This window comes from Podarcis muralis, chromosome 8 (genome assembly GCF_964188315.1).
Source record: "Podarcis muralis chromosome 8, rPodMur119.hap1.1, whole genome shotgun sequence".
Taxonomy (NCBI): Eukaryota; Metazoa; Chordata; class Lepidosauria; order Squamata; family Lacertidae; genus Podarcis; species Podarcis muralis.
The window spans coordinates 18,381,720-18,399,933 of NC_135662.1; the positions used below are offsets into that span (position 1 = coordinate 18,381,720).

Consider the following 18,214-nt stretch of genomic DNA (forward strand, 5'->3'; position numbering starts at 1 on the left):
TATGAGGCAAGTTGTGCCATAGTTCGGTGACACAACACTTGCTTTCCGCCAAGAATTTGTGTTACAGATGAGAAAGAGGAACTCAGTACTTTATGACAATTCATGGCCATTGCAATTTTAATGTTACAGTGGTACCTCGGGTTACATAAGCTTCAGGTTACATACACTTCAGGTTACAGACTCCGCTAACCCAGAAATATTACCTCGGGTTAAGAACTTTTCTTCAGGATGAGAACAGAAATCGTGCTCTGGCAGCATGGCGGCAGCGCGAGGCCCCATTAGCTAAAGTGGTGTTTCAGTTTAAGAACAGTTTCAGGTTAAGAACAGACCTCCGGAACGAATTAAGTACTTAACCTGAGGTACCACTATACTTCCACCTCATGTATTGATTGGGCACTGTACAAAATTCCCTCTTTCTCCTATTTTTGTTTTGCATATTTCCCATGACTTTCTGTGAACATCCACCAGAATGTATGCACATTCCCCTTTCAACTTCTATTAACCCATAAAAAGCACACTTGTTTTTTGCTAAAAGGAAGAAAAGGAGAAAATCAAACGCACTGTAAATCAATTAAATTCATAGTTGACAGATGTAGCATTATATAATGAAAGTTTGAGTATCATAATGAGGCAGAGGCTGTTTTTTTCTTAACCTATGTTTGATCAGGAATATAAATGATTGTACCAGGGGCTGACAAGTAATTACTTGTTTAGTTCAAAGCTACTACTCAATTATAGAATGCTCTGCTTTGACCTATGATCATTATTTTTAAATAATGCATTAATTGATTCAATGACTTCATATCTTGACAGGAGAAAGATGGTAATTTAACACACACAAAATACAAAAAAAACAAAACTGGTTCATAAATCATATCCTCATTGTTAATCCTAAAGAGCACACTCAGACAAAGAGAGAAACGCCTAAATCTCATTCAAATAAATGTAATTAAAATACACTTGTATGCCTTTTAAATGCAGTTTATTTCAATGGTATTGTATTAGTCTGACACAGTTGGCTGAGTATCTATGCAGATCTGTTCCAGCAATGTTAAAATTACCTACATCTAAGATGACAGGAGCCAAAGGTAAATTCCAGGAAACAGGCTTCTATGATATTAGACGTGGGTTAGTTGAGATCAGTCTAAAATCCAAGAAAGAGGATTCAGGAGAATTCCAATGTAAAAAGAAGAAGAAAAGGAAAAACAGGTGTGTGTTTAAAAATGAAATAGTGAAGTCCGAACTTCATTCAAGAATAATTAAAGAATAAAGAAGCAGAGAAGGAAAGTGACCTATTAAAAATCAAATCTATTAAAAGCTGTCCATAGGTCAAAGACAGAAAATGCTATCTCTGGTAAAAATCACAAGGAATAGCTCTGATAAAATCTCCCCAAGGTTTAATTAAAGGTAAAGGTAAAGGTACCCCTGCCCGTACGAGCCAGTCTTGCCAGACTCTAGGGTTGTGCGCCCATCTCACTTAAGAGGCCGGGGGCCAGCGCTGTCCGAAGACACTTCCGGGTCACGTGGCCAGCGTGACAAGCTGCATCTGGTGAGCCAGTGCAGCACACGGAACGCCGTTTACCTTCCCGCTGGTAAGCGGTCCCTATTTATCTACTTGCACCCGAAAGTGCTTTCGAACTGCTAGGTTGGCAGGCGCTGGGACTGAACGACGGGAGCGCACCCCGCCGCGGGGATTCGAACCGCCGACCTTTCGATCGGCAAGTCCTAGGCGCTGAGGCTTTAACCCACAGCGCCACCCGCGTCCACAAGGTTTAATTGGAGCTGTACAAAAAGTAAGTGAAAAGATCATAATCCCCTGTAAAACTATTGCAAGCAAAAATAATGAAATCTACAAGCAAGGTTTTTTATGTGTGGGGGAGTTTGTCTTCTACTGAAGAGGTAAGTTAAGGCAGCATGTATTTAGGCCGTGTTTTCAGTAACACTTCCCCCCACCCAAAATAATAGCTATTAAACAGCATATGAAAACCTCAAACAGAAGGTTGTCTCTACTTTAATTTGTGAGATATTGGAAGGTACCAAGTAGTGATGAGGAGAAATTCACTTTTGTTTTAATGAGAAACTACTTAATATGTACTTCAATGGAGGAGGAGGAGGAGGCGGAGGAGGAGGAGGAGGAGGAGGAGGAGGAGGAGGAGGAGGAGGAGAAGAAGAAGAAGAAGAAGAAGAAGAAGAAGAAGAAGAAGAAGAAGAAGAAGAAGAAGAATTTATAATAAAAAAATTATCACTTATACCCTGCCCATCTGGCTGGGTTTCCCAAGCCATAATCATTCCAAAATACAGATGCCCTTTGAAATTCACACTTACGTAGATTTTGTGACGCAGTTCTGGTGAACTAAACAATGTTTCTTACAAATGAATATATTAGAGGAAAGTGGTGTGCTAGTGAAAATAATGTACGAACGTGCATTGTATTGGGGGAAATGGTTTTTCGAAAGCAAGCACATTAGTCAAAATTACATACAAAATGGGTTTATTGGGAGAAAGTCACACTAAAATGCTGACAAAAATGTAATGGAATAATAATAATAATAATAATAATAATAATAATAATAATAATAATAATAATGGCTTGCAGAAATGTGAAGAACTGAATTTAAGGTGGGGAAAATGAGAACCTAAGAGAACTGAAATTCCCTGGCTGCAGCTGCAAAAAGAGGAAGAAGAGGAGGCAAAGGACCCAACTGATTAATTCTCAGTTACTGAGACATGTGACATTGACAGAACTGCCCATTTCTGTTATGGAGTTACTGGTGTTCCAGAGTGACAGGGTGGAAATGTTTGTTTTTCAGCAGATGAGCTGAAGTGGAGGCATAAGCAAGAATGGACTGACTGAAAATAGAAGCTGGGCTTTTCACTGTCAATGAGCGTGAACCGCACACAAATGTATAATTTTTCCTTGGCAGAGGATGTCAAGATACAGTCCTTGACCTTTTTAAAATGCTTACTTTATTAAGCAATCATATCTCCTGCCTGATACCTCAGTCATAAGAAAAAGCAAATGCCATTGTCTTGTATGTGCCAGGGATTGAAGCTATTGTGGAACAAAGATTTGACAGAGATCAGAAGGCCAAAATCAACTTAAATCTAGAATAGAATAGCAGGGAATATTAGCTAATAACAAGGGTTGCAGTGAACCCCAGCTGTTCCTGTCATAAAGAGAAGCAGTTCCCTCTGTGCTAAAGACATTTAAGCTTTGGGAAATAGAAATTGTATTCAATAGAAAATGATTAAATAAAAGCTCTGGTTTAATCTAATCTGTATTTAAACTTCGGAAACCTATAACGTCACTATACATTTGCAAAAAAAAGTTATATCTGGTCTGCAATTCTATACACACATTGGACTAAGAAAATAATCAGAGCCTGCTGGATTATGCCAACAGCATCCTTTTTTTATAGTGGCAAACCTATGGGAAACCTTGAAGCAGGATCTGTCCTCAACAACACTCTCCCTACTTGTGATTCCCAACAACTACCATTCAGAGATATAGTGCCTCTCACAGTGGAGATAGAACATACACATTGGTAGTATTATTCTCCATGAAATTGTTTAAGTCCTCTTCTGAAGCCACCCAAGTTGAACATCACTACTTCTTGTGGCAGCGGATTCCATCTTGTGGCAGCTATGCACGCTGTGAAGAAGTACCGTATTTTTCAGCATATAAGACGACCCCATGTATAAGATGACCCCTAATTTTTGAGCCCAAAATTAAGGAAGAAATAATTGCAACATTGCATGTGTAAGACAACCTCCAATTCTAAACTTTACAAATTTGGGGGCAAATATACTCATATACACGAAAAAATACAGTATTTTCTTCTGTCTGTCCTGAATCTTCCAACGTTCAGCTTCATTTGTTGACCACAAGTTCTAGTGTTATGACAGAGGTTGAAAGCTTTTCTCTACTTTCTCTAGGCTTTGCATAATTTTATATACTTCTATGATGTCTCCTGTTAAATCACATTTTATCTAAACTAAAAAGCCCCAAATATTTTAACCTTTCTTCTTAGTTAAGTTGCTCCATCCCATCAATAATTTTGGTTGACCTTTTCTGAACCTTTTCCAGCTCTACATCTAGACATGCGTTCATTTATTTAAAGCCTTTTAAACCTGATATTCAGCTGGAAACACTTAGTGTCCCTGCATTCAGGTTTATAATTTAAAGGACATGGTAGAAAAGGAAAGGGGGAGAGGGAGGGAGGAGAAGCTGGACAGGCAGAAGCAAACTCAGCCAGTTCTTAGGAAGTTCTAATAATGACTAACTGATAGGGAATCAGTTCACAACCTGATGGAATGGCTACTGGTAAATAACAGATAAGGGAAATGAACCATAACTAATGTTTAAGCAGAACCAATGGACTAGCCCTGATTCCCTTTTCTCCCTCTGTTGCAGCTTGATGGATTGGCCGCTGCTGTTTTCACAGTTAGGGCCAGAGTCAGCCCATCTAAGATTGCGCTATCAGGGACAAGTGATATACTGACTGTACATGCTATCAAAAAGTTTAGCTACATCAGATTGGAGTGAGGCCTAACTTGAAATTGGATTCTACTACTATTACTACTGCTACAGAGCCCTTCTTGTCAGGGCTGCAGTTTTCAAACTACAAACTTCATGATTCCTGGCAAGCATATCCTCTTGGAAGTTCTCCTGCATGGGAGTAAGATAAGGCAGGGAAGAAAGACTATACACTTCACTCATTTGGGCTTTTCAAGTTTCATTTGAATGATGAAAAATTATTTGAGAGTTGTGCCCCCCCCCCCCGAATTGTTTGGTTGGTAGAGGGGAGTACTTCTTGCAGATATTAATATGGTACAGCTTGAAGCGACTGGGTGCATAAAAACTAACTCCTTTTGAAAATAAAAAATTGTCAAGGCCCATTAGATATTATTCAAAACTTTACTTGTAGAACTTTCTTTTAAACAGAACAAAAAACATCAAAGATACATTCAAATAAGTTCATACATAATTTCTTGTGCTGTCCAGCATTGGCTCAGCACCTTAGAAATAAAAGATAATTCCAAGCAAAGGTCTCCCTCCTTACATCTTCCATTTTGCCTGGAGTTGTTTTCCTGGAGAGCCATTTACACATCCATGCTTCCACAGAGCTTGAGAACATTTCAAAATGGAAATTTGCAACCAAATATCTTTGTCACCTGATCTAAGGTTAAACACTCACATGTTAGCTAGCAGAAAACAACAATTGTTAATGATCAACCCATCAAGGAGTTCAGAGACCATTTCGTATACTACAGTGGAATTTCCCCATGTTAAAGCCTTCCGTAATACACCTTTATTCCCCATTTTAGCGCCAAATAAACAATTATACTTAACAGAGCTCATGCCTCATTCTAAACAAAAACAACACGAAAAAACCTACCTTGAACCACCAAAGCAAAGTCCAGTTTTCTTAAGTGCTTGAAACTCAACAGCTGAAAAACCTATGCAAAACTCTTTAACTGCAAACATTTTCTTTCCAAATATTTTATCTATTTTCAGCAGTTCAGACTTAGCATATGTCTATTTTAAGAACACCAGAGAAGCAAATTAAAGTTATTTGTGTGGTAGATGAAAGCTTGAAATACAGTAAGTTGAGAAATTGCCTGTGTTGTGACCACTCTTCTTATCTTGTTTCTATTAATAGAAGAGCTTTTGTAAGTGGAGGAAAATGTTATTTTCAATACGATCCCAAGACCATCGTGCCCACATAATAGCAACTATACACATATGGGGAAAATTTAAAGGCATGCTCAATATCACAATTAGGCTGGAAAATAGCACCAGAGACTGTCTTTGGAGCAACAGGCTAGTGTTGCCTACTTCAGCCATGCACCTAGTTGAATATACTTCCACCAAATTTTACAGAAACCACTGAAAAGAAACTCTATTTGCATTTGCAAAACCCCACCCATTTCATCTGTGCAGTCTATTCCAGCTTCAGCTTCGTTTTCTTGCTCACAGTCAAATGTGATGGTGCCTCAGTTACTGAAATCAAGATGCTGACCTTATTGAATTCCTCATCCATAGACAAAGGCCATTGTGTACCCAAATGAAGATAAGTCAGTCTAAACCCCAGTAGATTCAATAACACATACGTTTTCCCCAGTTTGGGCCCTACTCTATTGTGTCCTTTCCCATATTGTGTCCCCCAAACAGTCTAAAGTCCAAACAATGCATGTCTCTTTATTTTCATATATTCATTACAGGTGCATAGAGGCCTGATTGTTAGCATGATTGCAGTGCATGGGCAAGGGAGATTTATACATTTGCTTATAAAATATGGCTCTTTTTGTGGGGTATTATTGAGTTTTTGCTTTTATTTTTATTTTGTATACTGTAATTTTTTATGTGAACCACCCTGAGACCTCCGGGTATAGGGCGGTATATAAATCCAATTAATAATAATAATAATAATAATAATAATAATAATAATAATATCTTAATCTCTCACATATTTAAAAATGTGTTCACGGTAGAAAGTTTTGTTTTCTATAGAGCACCTAAGAGTTTACTGTGCATATGGTGTTATGTGAAATGGTAAGTTTGAAATACTAAGCATCTGTTGGTAGCTGTCAGGTGTCAGTTACTTAGTTGCAAAAAACTGGATTCAGAAGCTGGGTTCCTTTTACACTGTGTTAAAGGACTGTAAAAATTTCACTTCTGATGGGCTAGCTGGGTAGAAATCTGCGAACTGCCCTGAGATCTTATGATGAACAGCATCATCATCATAAATTCTTGATCACTCATTGCAAAGGAAAAGTGGTCTGATGAGGTGAGAGAATTATATGCCACAAATCTAATTGGTTGAAGGGTATTCTGGCTGGAACACAGTACACCAGTTGAACCACTGCTGTTAAGGGTCTGAGGATACTAACCTTTGAGAGAAGGTTGAAGCTGAGACAGGTGGCGGACTGGCAACGGGCTATTGGAGAGGCTAGGAGAAGCCTGGATGTATTGTCCACCCATTCAGAAGAAAATTGATATTGAGACTATTGAAGGGTGCTAGACAGCAAGGAAGAGTTCAGCAAAGTGCTTCTCTGGAGCTGTGCAGAAAGAAGCTGCAAAAACAACAAAGAACCTTATAAAAACAACAACTTGTAGATGCATTTGCTGTCTATGGGCAGTCCAGTCTCTGATTGTTTGTACAGCTTGCACACAGCTTGTATGCACTTGTGTTCTGTGCAGAGGGTTGGATCATTGCATGGGTGTTGAGAGTACGGGCAGTGGGTGTAATAATGCTTTTCCCTCCCCCACTTCACACGTTCACTATACCTGAATTTCGAATGTCTAAGGAGGGCCTTATTTTGTAATGCAAAATCCATCTCTACCCCACTGTGCTCAATTTCAAAGGACCAAAATAATAAATTGTGATTTGACATCCAACATGTGATGCTTTACTAGTAGTTCAAGTTCCTTTTCTTACAGCAGATGAATAGTGTTATATGTTTAGCAAGCTGCTTTAAAATGATCTGGCTTCACCCTACGTAATCAAGCCTCTATTTTACAAATACAGTACTTTACTGAGTCCACAATTACCAGCTGCATTAGGGGCTGTCAGCTTATGTACATCATTCCACTCTAATGTCAACAATTTCTCTGGGAGCACTTTTGCTGTGACAAATCAGGACTGTTTCCCGTCATTTTGGCTTAGGAGTTTTGAAGCTATTGCTCTAATTTGATCTTGCAATTGAAAGTGCATCTTTCCTTAAGGGCTAATGAGTTTAGAGTCCAGTTTGGAAGCAGAATGCTCATTTGACATGCAATTAAATGTTTATCCTCATAACTTCAGTGCAGCTTTGAAAATAAATATTGATGAAAATGTGAGGCCTACAGGCCAAGGTGACCTGCCAATTAAGCAGAAAGGGGGGGGGATAAGGGAAGGGAGGGAACATAGCATATTTTACATAAAATTATATCAGTCCAAGAAAAACAATTCCCTCCCTTCCCCACTAGTCCTAACAACTTCTTTGCTCTGCTCTAATTTCGTTAAAGTGACCACATAATGTTGCATGCAATTGATTTTCAGCGAATCATCTCCTAGAGCTTAAAAATAATCTATACTGGAGGGTCCTATTGAACTCAAGGTGTCTCAGTGGATATTGACTTAAAGTTTCTACGTTATGGAAGGATGCATTTAGCACCTACGTCTACTGACGTTGATACAGTTTCTATGGTTGAAAAGCATATTATAATCATAGCCTAAGGATGAAATTCTGCAACGTCTAAGTTTAATCACTTTGCTGAAGTTTCTGGCAGTAAGTGGATGGAATATTGCAAGTAGAGTTGCCACAGAAATTAGGCTGTCAGTGATGTTCAAACTGACTTGGGGGATTTCTTGTCAGGTGATGCTTTTTGAGAGAAAGCCAGAAGTGTTTTGATGACACTAGCCAAATTTCTCAGAACCGCAGCATTTCCTAAAGTTTCACCAAATTCTGCTGAATTTTTTGTAAAAACAAAAACAAGACCTTAACCATGCAATGTATAACAATCTTTCTTAGAGGAAATGGGTCAGTGCTTTAATTAAGAGTTGAAAGTTCCTCATGATGAAAAATATGTTTTCTGGACAAAAGTGAATCGCATAAATGTAGAAGAGCAATTTCAGCCAGCTCATTATTTGATTTCAATGATTGTGGATACATAAAAATACCTGACTCATGCCTAGTCATTTATAATTGGCTATGCCCAGGAAAACCAATTGCTGCTAAGGTTTTTCTGGAGATTGTGCAACAGTATTTTTAGAAGTGCTGCTTACTAAATGTTACTTTGTGAATGATGAGAACATTTGAAAGTGATTATAAACATATAGGAAGCATTCATTCATCAGTAAAGCCCAGCTGTACTCCAGGAGGAGCAAAACAAATGTGAGTCTGCAATCAAGGAATATTTGAGAGCCAGCAAGGTATATTGGCTGGTGCCAGACTTTGACCAAGGATACTTAGCCTCAAATCTTTGCTCAGTTGCAAATCTTACTGCTTTGCCATTTTCCCCAAACCACATCCACCCACTCAACAGCTGTTTTGTTATGTATTTTGTGTTCTCATGTTGTATTTTTTTATGTTGTGAACTGCCCTGTGATCTTTGGTTGAAGCATGGTATACAAATTTGAAGAAGAAGAAGAAGAAGAAGAAGAAGAAGAAGAAGAAGAAGAATTAGTTGAAGTTTTTACTCTCCTGGCCAGAACAGCCTCTTAAACAAGGAGCAACCATTTTGCAGCCCCAAAACAAAACACAAATGATCTGGAATGATTTCATTCTGTAATTTTTTAGAATCTCATGATGTGATAATATCCATTATTTTTAAAATAATAAAAAAAGAAGAGACAAATTTATGAAGGCTACGTTTATCATTGGCTGTTAGCCATGCTTTGTAAATGAAACATCTGAGCATCAGATGGTGAAGAACAACAGTGGATGGCCTTCATGCCCTGTTTGTGATCTTGCAGCAGCATCTCAGTAGTCACTGTTGGGAGCATAAGGCTGGACTAGGTGGAACTCTTGTGTGATCCAGTGAGGCAAGCCCCTGACTTCTTATGATCACATTACAGTGGTGCCTCGCAATACGAAATTAATTCGTTCCGTGAGTTTTGTTGTCTTGCGATTTTTTTCGTCTTGTGAAGCACGGTGTCGGGAAAGTTTTGGAAAAGCTTCAAAAACCTCAAAAAGCTTTAAAAACCTCAAAAAAAGGCTACCACACCGCGTTCTATGAGTTGCTCCTCGAAGTCAAGTCGCAACTGTATTAACGGTGTTAAGAAAAAGGAAACAAACTTGCAAGATGTTTCCGTCTTGCGAAGCAAGCCCATAGGGAAAATCGTCTTGCGAAGCAGCTCAAAAAACAAAAAACCCTTTCGTCTAGCGAGTTTTTTGTCTTGCGAGGCATTCGTCTTGCGAGGTACCACTGTATTGTTTACCATCTTTATGAAAGGGCAGAGGAACAGAAGAATCCAACTGCAAAGGAGGAAGGCTTATGGCAGGCTACCAAAGCATCTGCTAACCATTATGTAAGATAGTTCTCCCATGATATGCTGCATGTGTCACATGGTTCCTTTGTTGCCATGGCAATTACTTCTGGCATCTTTTGCTACCAGTGCCACCAGACTTTCACGAGTAGCTCTGTGCAAGTGAGACAGAAAGACTACGGGCACCCCGTCACACTGTTGTTTATTTAAAACGGAACAGAAATATATCATGAAAAAACAGGCCATCTTATATATTTTTTGTTATGGATTTCTCTTCTCTCTCTCTTTTTAAAGCAGTTTGCAAGGGGCTTGCAGTATGGTATCAGAGGACCATATGGAGTGCCAGTTATGTTATCTCTTGGTGCTTGGCTTTTTAAATCTCAACAGGGGCAAAACTGGAAGTCTTCCAGGACAGAGATGAGATTTTTGTCAAAGGAGAAATCATGGAATATGATGGAAGACACACACAATCACTGAAGGCTTATGCTTGCTGAAAGTTCTCTTTTTTCACCATGCCAATTCAGTTTTTCATGCTGACTCTTAGTGAATGTTCCAATTGCCCATCAGGTGGTGATAGGCAGAGAGAATGTCTGTGGAGCTGTCAAAACGGCACTGGGTAGAGACTCTGTGGGCACATATTTTCCTCTAAGTATGGCAGTTGACAACTCCCAGTATTATAGCCTTCAAATCTGAATGAAATTGAATTTCTTGGTTGAGATTGGTTTTGCTCTTATGCAGAACAAGATGGTAGATTGAGAATTCTAGAGTGTACCACTTCAAACAACAGACAGGGAGGTCATGTTTCCAAATGCCCCCCCACCCCCCGTGTAATATCTCTCTGCACAAAACAAACTAGCAAATCAAGGGGAGGGAAACACTCAGTCCCTTTCTGCCGGTGTGCCTGTTTTAACACACAAGGATGTATTTGAAAAACCCCACTACACATATCTGTACCCTGAAAGTACAATCCAGAATTGTGTCATTTGTCTCATTTACTTAATATGTAGATGAACCAATGATTATGAGACTTTATTCTTATGGAGAAAAGTCCATTTTAAACTATGAAGCAATAATGCGGGATAATTTTCTCCACACCAGTGCATTAAAAAAAATAAAAATTGAAATTTTAAAAGCATGGAAGAATCACTGCATATGAGCATCGATAATAACACTGATGAATTTGAGCCTCACTTTTCACTTAGCAACACCCTAAGTGCATATATGTTAATGATAAAGTATATTTTGGCAGGCTTCAACTCTCCCATGCTAATGCACAGTTGGAGGGCTCTCAATTGGATTCATTGGCTGCTATCTACCTGCCCTACACTTGCCATTATATATGGTACAATGACCAGAGGTTCCCCATCCCTGCTCCAGTCTGATGTGCTGTCCAAAAATCTACCATCAGCCTTCCCCAATGTGGTGCCCTCCAGAAGTTTTGGACTACATTTGGAATCAACACCAGCCACTGTCCGTGCTGCACAAGTATTAACATTGGAAGAGGACTAACATCATGGCTGTTGTAAATTTGGCCAGAAAAGCCAGAAAAGAAGCATTAGCAACTTGAGCTTCTTCTTCCCATGCTACTTCTGCACTGTGTGGTGTAGCACTTGCAAGAGTCATCTACTTGCTACATGCAGGCAAGCATATCTTAGGAAACTATAGATAACTGAAGAGGTCTTAGTCTGTTTGACGTCACCACAAATGGTTTGCATACACCCCCATAAACCTCATTCACAGTTTGATTTACTAAACCAAGAGATGATAATCCAGATTAGTCCACATGTGTGATTTGTGAACTATAGATTGTTTTTTGGGAACTCACATCTCATTGTGGCTGTCTGAAGAGGTTGGTAATGAAGACAACCACAAATCATCCACAATCCCCGCCATGCTTTTATATAATATATGAACTGTCTCCTAGACAAATTGTAGAATGGCTTTGAATAATAAAAAAAATTCCAATGATATTCTGGGCCTGAAGGAGAAATGTTCAAGATAGGGTGTTGCTTTTTCACATTTCTAGCTTTAGGATACAATGAATCTTGTCATGTTAATGTTGTTTTGCTGCTTATTACAGGGACCTTTGTTTTTTCCTGGCATTACATTACATGCAGTATGCAACAGTAGCCAGTTCAGAGAATAACCCTCTCTCCATATCAGCCACTTCTTCAGTCAAGGCTAAAATTAAAATAGCACAGGGGTATTGGTTAAAGCACGAAGCAGATGGAAATGCCTGACTTTTATTGTATTTAACTCGTTAAATAAATCATTTGGAACAATTTTATGGTACAAGTCACTTGCTCATATAACTGTGAGAGTGCAAAATAGCTTTCTTTGTGCTCTCTCTTCCCTTTCTTCCCCTTCAGATTTTATTAGGCAGGGCAGCAAGGTATTGGAGAGGGGTAGAGGATTATACATAAATCTTCTAGGTATATTCAAGATTAAAGTGCCAGAATTGTGTGCTGTTGTAGTTGCTTTTTAATACTTCCAAGTAACTTCTGTGATGTTAACAATGAAAGTCAAAACAGATATATATGGAAAGAATGGAATATTTCTAGCTTAGCGTGCATAGCTTATATTTGGGGCAGTAATGGGGAAACTGTGGCAATGCAGATGTTGCTCCCAGTATGTTGTTTAGAAAGGAGATTCCCACTAAACACCAGGGAAAACTGACAGTAAGATGTGTTTGACAGTGCAACAATCTCCCTGGGGTGGTTGTGGGCTCTCCTTCCTTGGAGATTTTTAAGCAGAGGTTGGATGGTCATATGTTATGGATGCTTTAGCTGAGATTCCTGCATTGCAGGGGGTTGGACTAGTTGATCCTCAGGGTCTCTTCCGACTCTACAGTTCTATGATTCTATTATCAGCTCCTGCCATCACGGCCAGTGGTCAGGGGTGATGAGGGTTGTAGCCCATCACTTCTGACATATGCTCATCTCCGTATTTAAATCACGTCATTTGGGTATTATAGCACATGCCTCCTGGTGGGAGAGGTGGCATAGTGAAGGCGAGGCTTTACCCCTTTCATTGTTAATTCTGAAGTACCCCAGTATGTCTCAACTAGGGCCAGGGCCTTTTCAGTACTGGCCCCGACTTGGTGGAAAGCTCTGTCACAAGAGACTAGGGCCCTGCGGGACTTGACATCTTACCGCAGGGCCTGCAAGACAGAGCTGTTCCACCTGGCCTTTGTTTGGACTCAGTCTGACCCTTGTGTTTCCCTCCCCTTATGGTTTTGAACTACGGGCTACTATTAAAATGAGGCTGCATTTTAAATTGTATTTTAACCCATATTTTAAATTGTTTTTTTCCCCCCTCCCATATTATGTTTTTATTGTGATTTTACTGGTGTTAGCTGTCCTGAGCCTGGCTCTGGCCGGGGAGGGCGGGGTATAAATAAAGAATTATTATTATTATTATTATTATTATTATTATTATTATTATTATTATTATTTCCAACTGTATGAGCCTATCTTTATCCAGGAACCCAGAAAAAGTAGGCTTGGTGATCCAGAGGCAGCTTAGCAGACAATTTATTTAACCATGCATTCATTATTAAAATATTCATGCCCCATTGTTCTACATTTAAAACATCCAAGATAGCTAACAGGCTAAATGATAACAATCATTAAAACACAAATTGTCATCATCATTATCATCATCCAGAAAAAACAAACACAGCAGAACAGACTCTTCAAGCCCAACAGAGATAACTGCAGAATCACCATTAAACATAACTTAGAAAAAGATGAACAGGTTAGAGTTTGGGAGTGTTTGTCTCTCTCTCCCCCACACATACATCTATTCTCTCCTAGCTGCTTCTGTAGTTTGGGCTGGGAATGAGGCACCCTGACTGTTTCAAAACTCCCAGTGCTTTACAAACAGACAAATGGTTGCTTCACATATCCCGTGGCTTTCAAACTTTTAAAATAAGAGAGTATTTTTCATATTTAGGTATCACCTAGGTACCACTTACCCTCCATGCATAAGCCATCCATGTGGACAGCTAACAAGAGAATAGGTATTTGTACGACCAGTATGAATTTCTAGGCTTTCCTTAAAATATTTACAAAGAACTACATTTTCTTCCTGCTTAATTGTATTTATCTTGGTTAGTAGGTCTCACCTGACTTTCCCAAAGGAAACATTCATAGGTTTACATGGCTTCCCAACAGGACATCCTTCTTTAAAATCTAAGCTGTATAATGTAATATTTTATATACAACTCAAGATAAGAAAGTATGAAATAATCTGGTTTATTTATTCATTTGTGGCAAAATTAATAAATGTTTTTTCCCCCTAGGTTAACGGGATTTCACCTCCCTCCACCTATTACCAGTACAAAATCTGTATTTTCACTACGATTGACCAGTGACTTTGCAGTGAGTGCCCATGGATTTAAAGTATATTATGAAGGTAAGATAATGTAATCAATACACATGCTAGAACTGCATCAGATACCCTCCAATAAATTATTTTTTAAAAAGGAATGTAGCAACTAGCAATTTCAGTGCAGTGCCGTGTCTCTTGGATTCAACAGAAGACAAGCAAGGGCAATTGTTTGGGCAAATGAGGGCAAATGACAGTAAGGGCAAATGTAAGACAATATTTTCTGTCTCAGTCATATGGATAACTGCACCCCATGCAGCTAACAAGCTCACAATCTGGGAAGAGAGTTTGAAAGCCTACACGCACACTTTGATGAAACAGGGGATAGTAGTCAACTAAGTTATACTTAGGGATGCGGGTGGCACAGTGGTCTAAACTACAGAGCCTAGGGCTTGCCAATCAGAAGGTTGGCGGTTCGATTCCCCGCGACGGGGTGAGCTCCCGTTGCTCGGTCCCTGCTCCTGCCAACCTAGCAATTCAAAAGCATGTCAAAGTGCAAGTAGATAAATAGGTACCACTCCAGCGGGAAGATAAACAGCATTTCCGTGTGCTGCTCTGGTTCGCCAGAAGTGGCTTAGTCATGCTGGCCACATGACCCGGAAGCTGTACGCCAGATACCTTGGCCAGTTAAGCGAGATGAGCGCCGCAACCCCAGAGTCATCCACGACTGGACCTAACGGTCAGGGTTCAATTTACCTTTGCCTTTAAGTTATACTCAGACCATTGACATTAATTGGCCTAATTTAGTTTGCTGAAGAACCATTGACTCTTGGGGTATATGCTCTTCCTGAAGCAAAGGTCACGATCTGGCCATTGCTGGGGTGGGAAACTGTCCGACATGCTGCTTGAATTCCATCCTGGAAGAGAGTCAGGATAATATATGTAATAAACAAACAAACAAAGGAGCTCTTTGGAAAGCCAAGTGCCTCTCATGCTTAAATCATTTTATTCTTTCAAGCTAACAGGTGATTACTGCACATATCCATCTATGAGACATGGCAGCTTGTCCACCCTATCCCTAGAAAGAGAATTTAGTCAGACATAATCCACTGTTCTTTACAGGCCTCTTTCAAATTAGATTAGTTCTGGAATAGAGTGAAATTAATTTCACTTTGATCCATCTTTTCCACTTCTAGTAGTCCAGTGATATGCAATGCAGCTTAGTCAGCACATGTGTGTTCAAGAGAGATATTACTGCTCAGAAGGAGAGCAAAATAGCAGCTTATAACGCACAGCAGGAATCTCTGTGATTGCCATTCTATTTGGATAGCATGATATTACTTTGTTCTTAGCGAGTCTCTTTCATTGTAATTAAACAGGTAGCAAGTACTGAATAGATTTCCATTTAACTTGTAAACAACTGTTCAACATTGTCAAGAAGTAGAGGAAATGAGTTAAAGAGCAGTCCTGCTGTAGGTTTTTGGGTCTTGTTCCTTCAAGCAAGAGATAAGGCATAAAGCACAGCTTTAACGTGACATTGTTTTCAGAAACCGCATTTACTTATATACCTCATCAAAGGACACTGTGGTATTCCAGTGACACCATCTGTTTGTTTGCTGTAATTGTTCTGCAGCAAGGATGTGAGAGACTCCCCCTTAGAATTTCGCCCATCGTTTAAAACTCCCTTGAAATCCCACCATCAATGTCACTTTGAATTCCTCTTCAGGTGAAATGTCATTGGCAGTTCAAATTAGGAGCAATTTGCAGGGGTAGTTCTAATTGAAGGGTCACTTCATCACCCTGCTAGGGTTCAGTGCCACAGTGAAGGTTGCTAGCTTAGATGGCTTTAAGACTCCAAATTTATGGAATATAGGTCTACCAATAGCTACATAGTAGGAAGGAAACTCTACATGCAAAGGCAAAATACCTCAGGACACTGGGGAGGAAACAACAGGGCAACAACTACACGCCCTCTTAGATGCCTTTGGCTGGCCACCCTGAACAGAGTGTTGTGCTAAACCTCAGGGTGGGGAACTTCAGGTCCAGGAGGCAATTGTGCCTCTCCAAATATGACCTTCAGGGATTTCCATACATAACACGCCATCCCCAGCCACATACCCTCTTCCTACCCCCCTCACCACCACAGTGAGTGGTTTATCTTCCTGGCTGGAATATATCCTTCAATTCTGCCTTGTCTGGATGAAGCCGGGGTGGGGGGCGGGGAGAGAGAAATTGCTGGCTGTACAAGGGGATGGATAGATAGATAGATAGATAGATATAGATAGATAGATCTATGATAGATAGAGATAGATAGATAGATAGATAGATAGATAGATAGATAGATACCTTTGGCCACTTTTTGCCTCTGGCCATGCTCACTGCTAGCGCATGGCCTCTGGAAGATTACCCAGAAGGCAATGTAGCCCTCAGGCTTTAAAGGAGCCCCTATGCCTGTACTAGATCGACCCTTGGTCTTATCTATGAAGCCAATTTTCATATAAAATGTGAATTCTCATATTCTCTATATCACTTTTTATAGATATAACACAAAATTGCCATAGAAGGAATAAAAAATGATGGGAAGAAACCTCATTGATGTGTTATTTATAGTGCTTTTTAGATATAGTGGATATGTAGTAAATGGCTTTTTGTTATTTTATTGATCTTAGAAGGCCCTGAAATGGAGCCGGCAGGATTTGTGATGCTTTCTCTGCCTGTCAGAATTCTAGGTCATTGACGGAAGTTCATAGCTACTTATGAGGGTGCAGAGAATGCAGTGATCATTTCGAATGTCTCTGTATCAAACAGTGTGTGCACAAATGAATTGATGAGGTTCAACAAGACTAGCAAATTTTCTCAAGGGGGGTGCGTTTCACATATCCCATTCCTTGGGGTTTTAACCAGAGCTTCTTGTCATAATAGTGCTACAACAATTTGAAGTAAGAGGTCGTCAGAGTGGGGTAAAGAACAAGCTTTGCATGCAGATGTGGCCAGGTTCAGTTGTTGGTCATCTAGTGAGGAAGAACCAATCCTTTGCTAAGTAGACCAATGGTTGTTCTTAATCTAATGCAGCTTCATATATCCATATGCTTTTGGTGGGGAGAATGAAGGCAGAGGATGTCTAAGATCTGTTGGAAATTTCTTAAGAAAATACCAGGAAAAGTTTCACATAATGCTCTGCAATGCCATTGATTCTGTAATGTTATGAAGGATCTGAAACTGCTGTAATGAACTACTGAATCATGTTGATCAAACATTATTCATATAAAGTGGTGCCCCGCAAGACGAATGCCTCGCAAGACGGAAAACCCGCTAGACGAAAGGGTTTTCCGTTTTGGAGGTGCTTCGCAAAACGAATTTCCTATGGGCTTGCTTCGCAAGACGAAAATGTCTTGTGAGTTCCTGCAGGTTTTTTTCCCCTCCCCCCCCCTTTTTCCCAAGCCGCTAAGCCGCTTATCAGCTGATCCGCTAAGCCGCTTAACAGCTGATCCGCTAAGCCGCTTAACAGCTGATAGCTAAGCTGCTTATCAGCTGATCCGCTAAGCCGCTTAACAGCTGATCCGCTAAGCCGCTAAGCCGCTTATCAGCTGATCCGCTAAGCCCGCTAAGCCGCTAATAGCACTAATCCGCTAAGCCGCTAATGGGCTTGCTTCGCAAGCCGAAAAAACCGCAAGACGAAGAGACTCGCAGAACGGATTCTTTTCGTCTTGCGAGGCACCACTGTAATTAAAATGTACCAGGATACATTTCCCAGCTAGATTTTTGTAAGTTGGTACTAAATATCTGAACAAATAGTCACTGAACTATGTTTTGACTGCCTATTAAAGTTCAGAATTCTAATAAGAATAGAAAAGGCAAGTCTTAGAACAATAGCCAGTTGTGCTTGACTATGTATGCATGAGCAATGTAGC

General features: G+C 39.9%; 1 protein-coding gene across 3 annotated transcripts in view; it reads left to right on the plus strand.

Annotated features, from left to right (window-relative positions):
* The window catches only part of CSMD3 (CUB and Sushi multiple domains 3), a 601,007-nt gene that overhangs the window by 131,052 nt on the left and 451,741 nt on the right, over positions 1-18,214 (plus strand). For all 3 annotated transcript variants that reach the window (XM_028736265.2, XM_028736266.2, XM_028736267.2), the window contains exon 3: positions 14,278-14,390. In XM_028736265.2, coding sequence (XP_028592098.2) covers positions 14,278-14,390 — 113 coding nt within the window. The remainder of the gene's footprint in view (positions 1-14,277; positions 14,391-18,214) is intronic.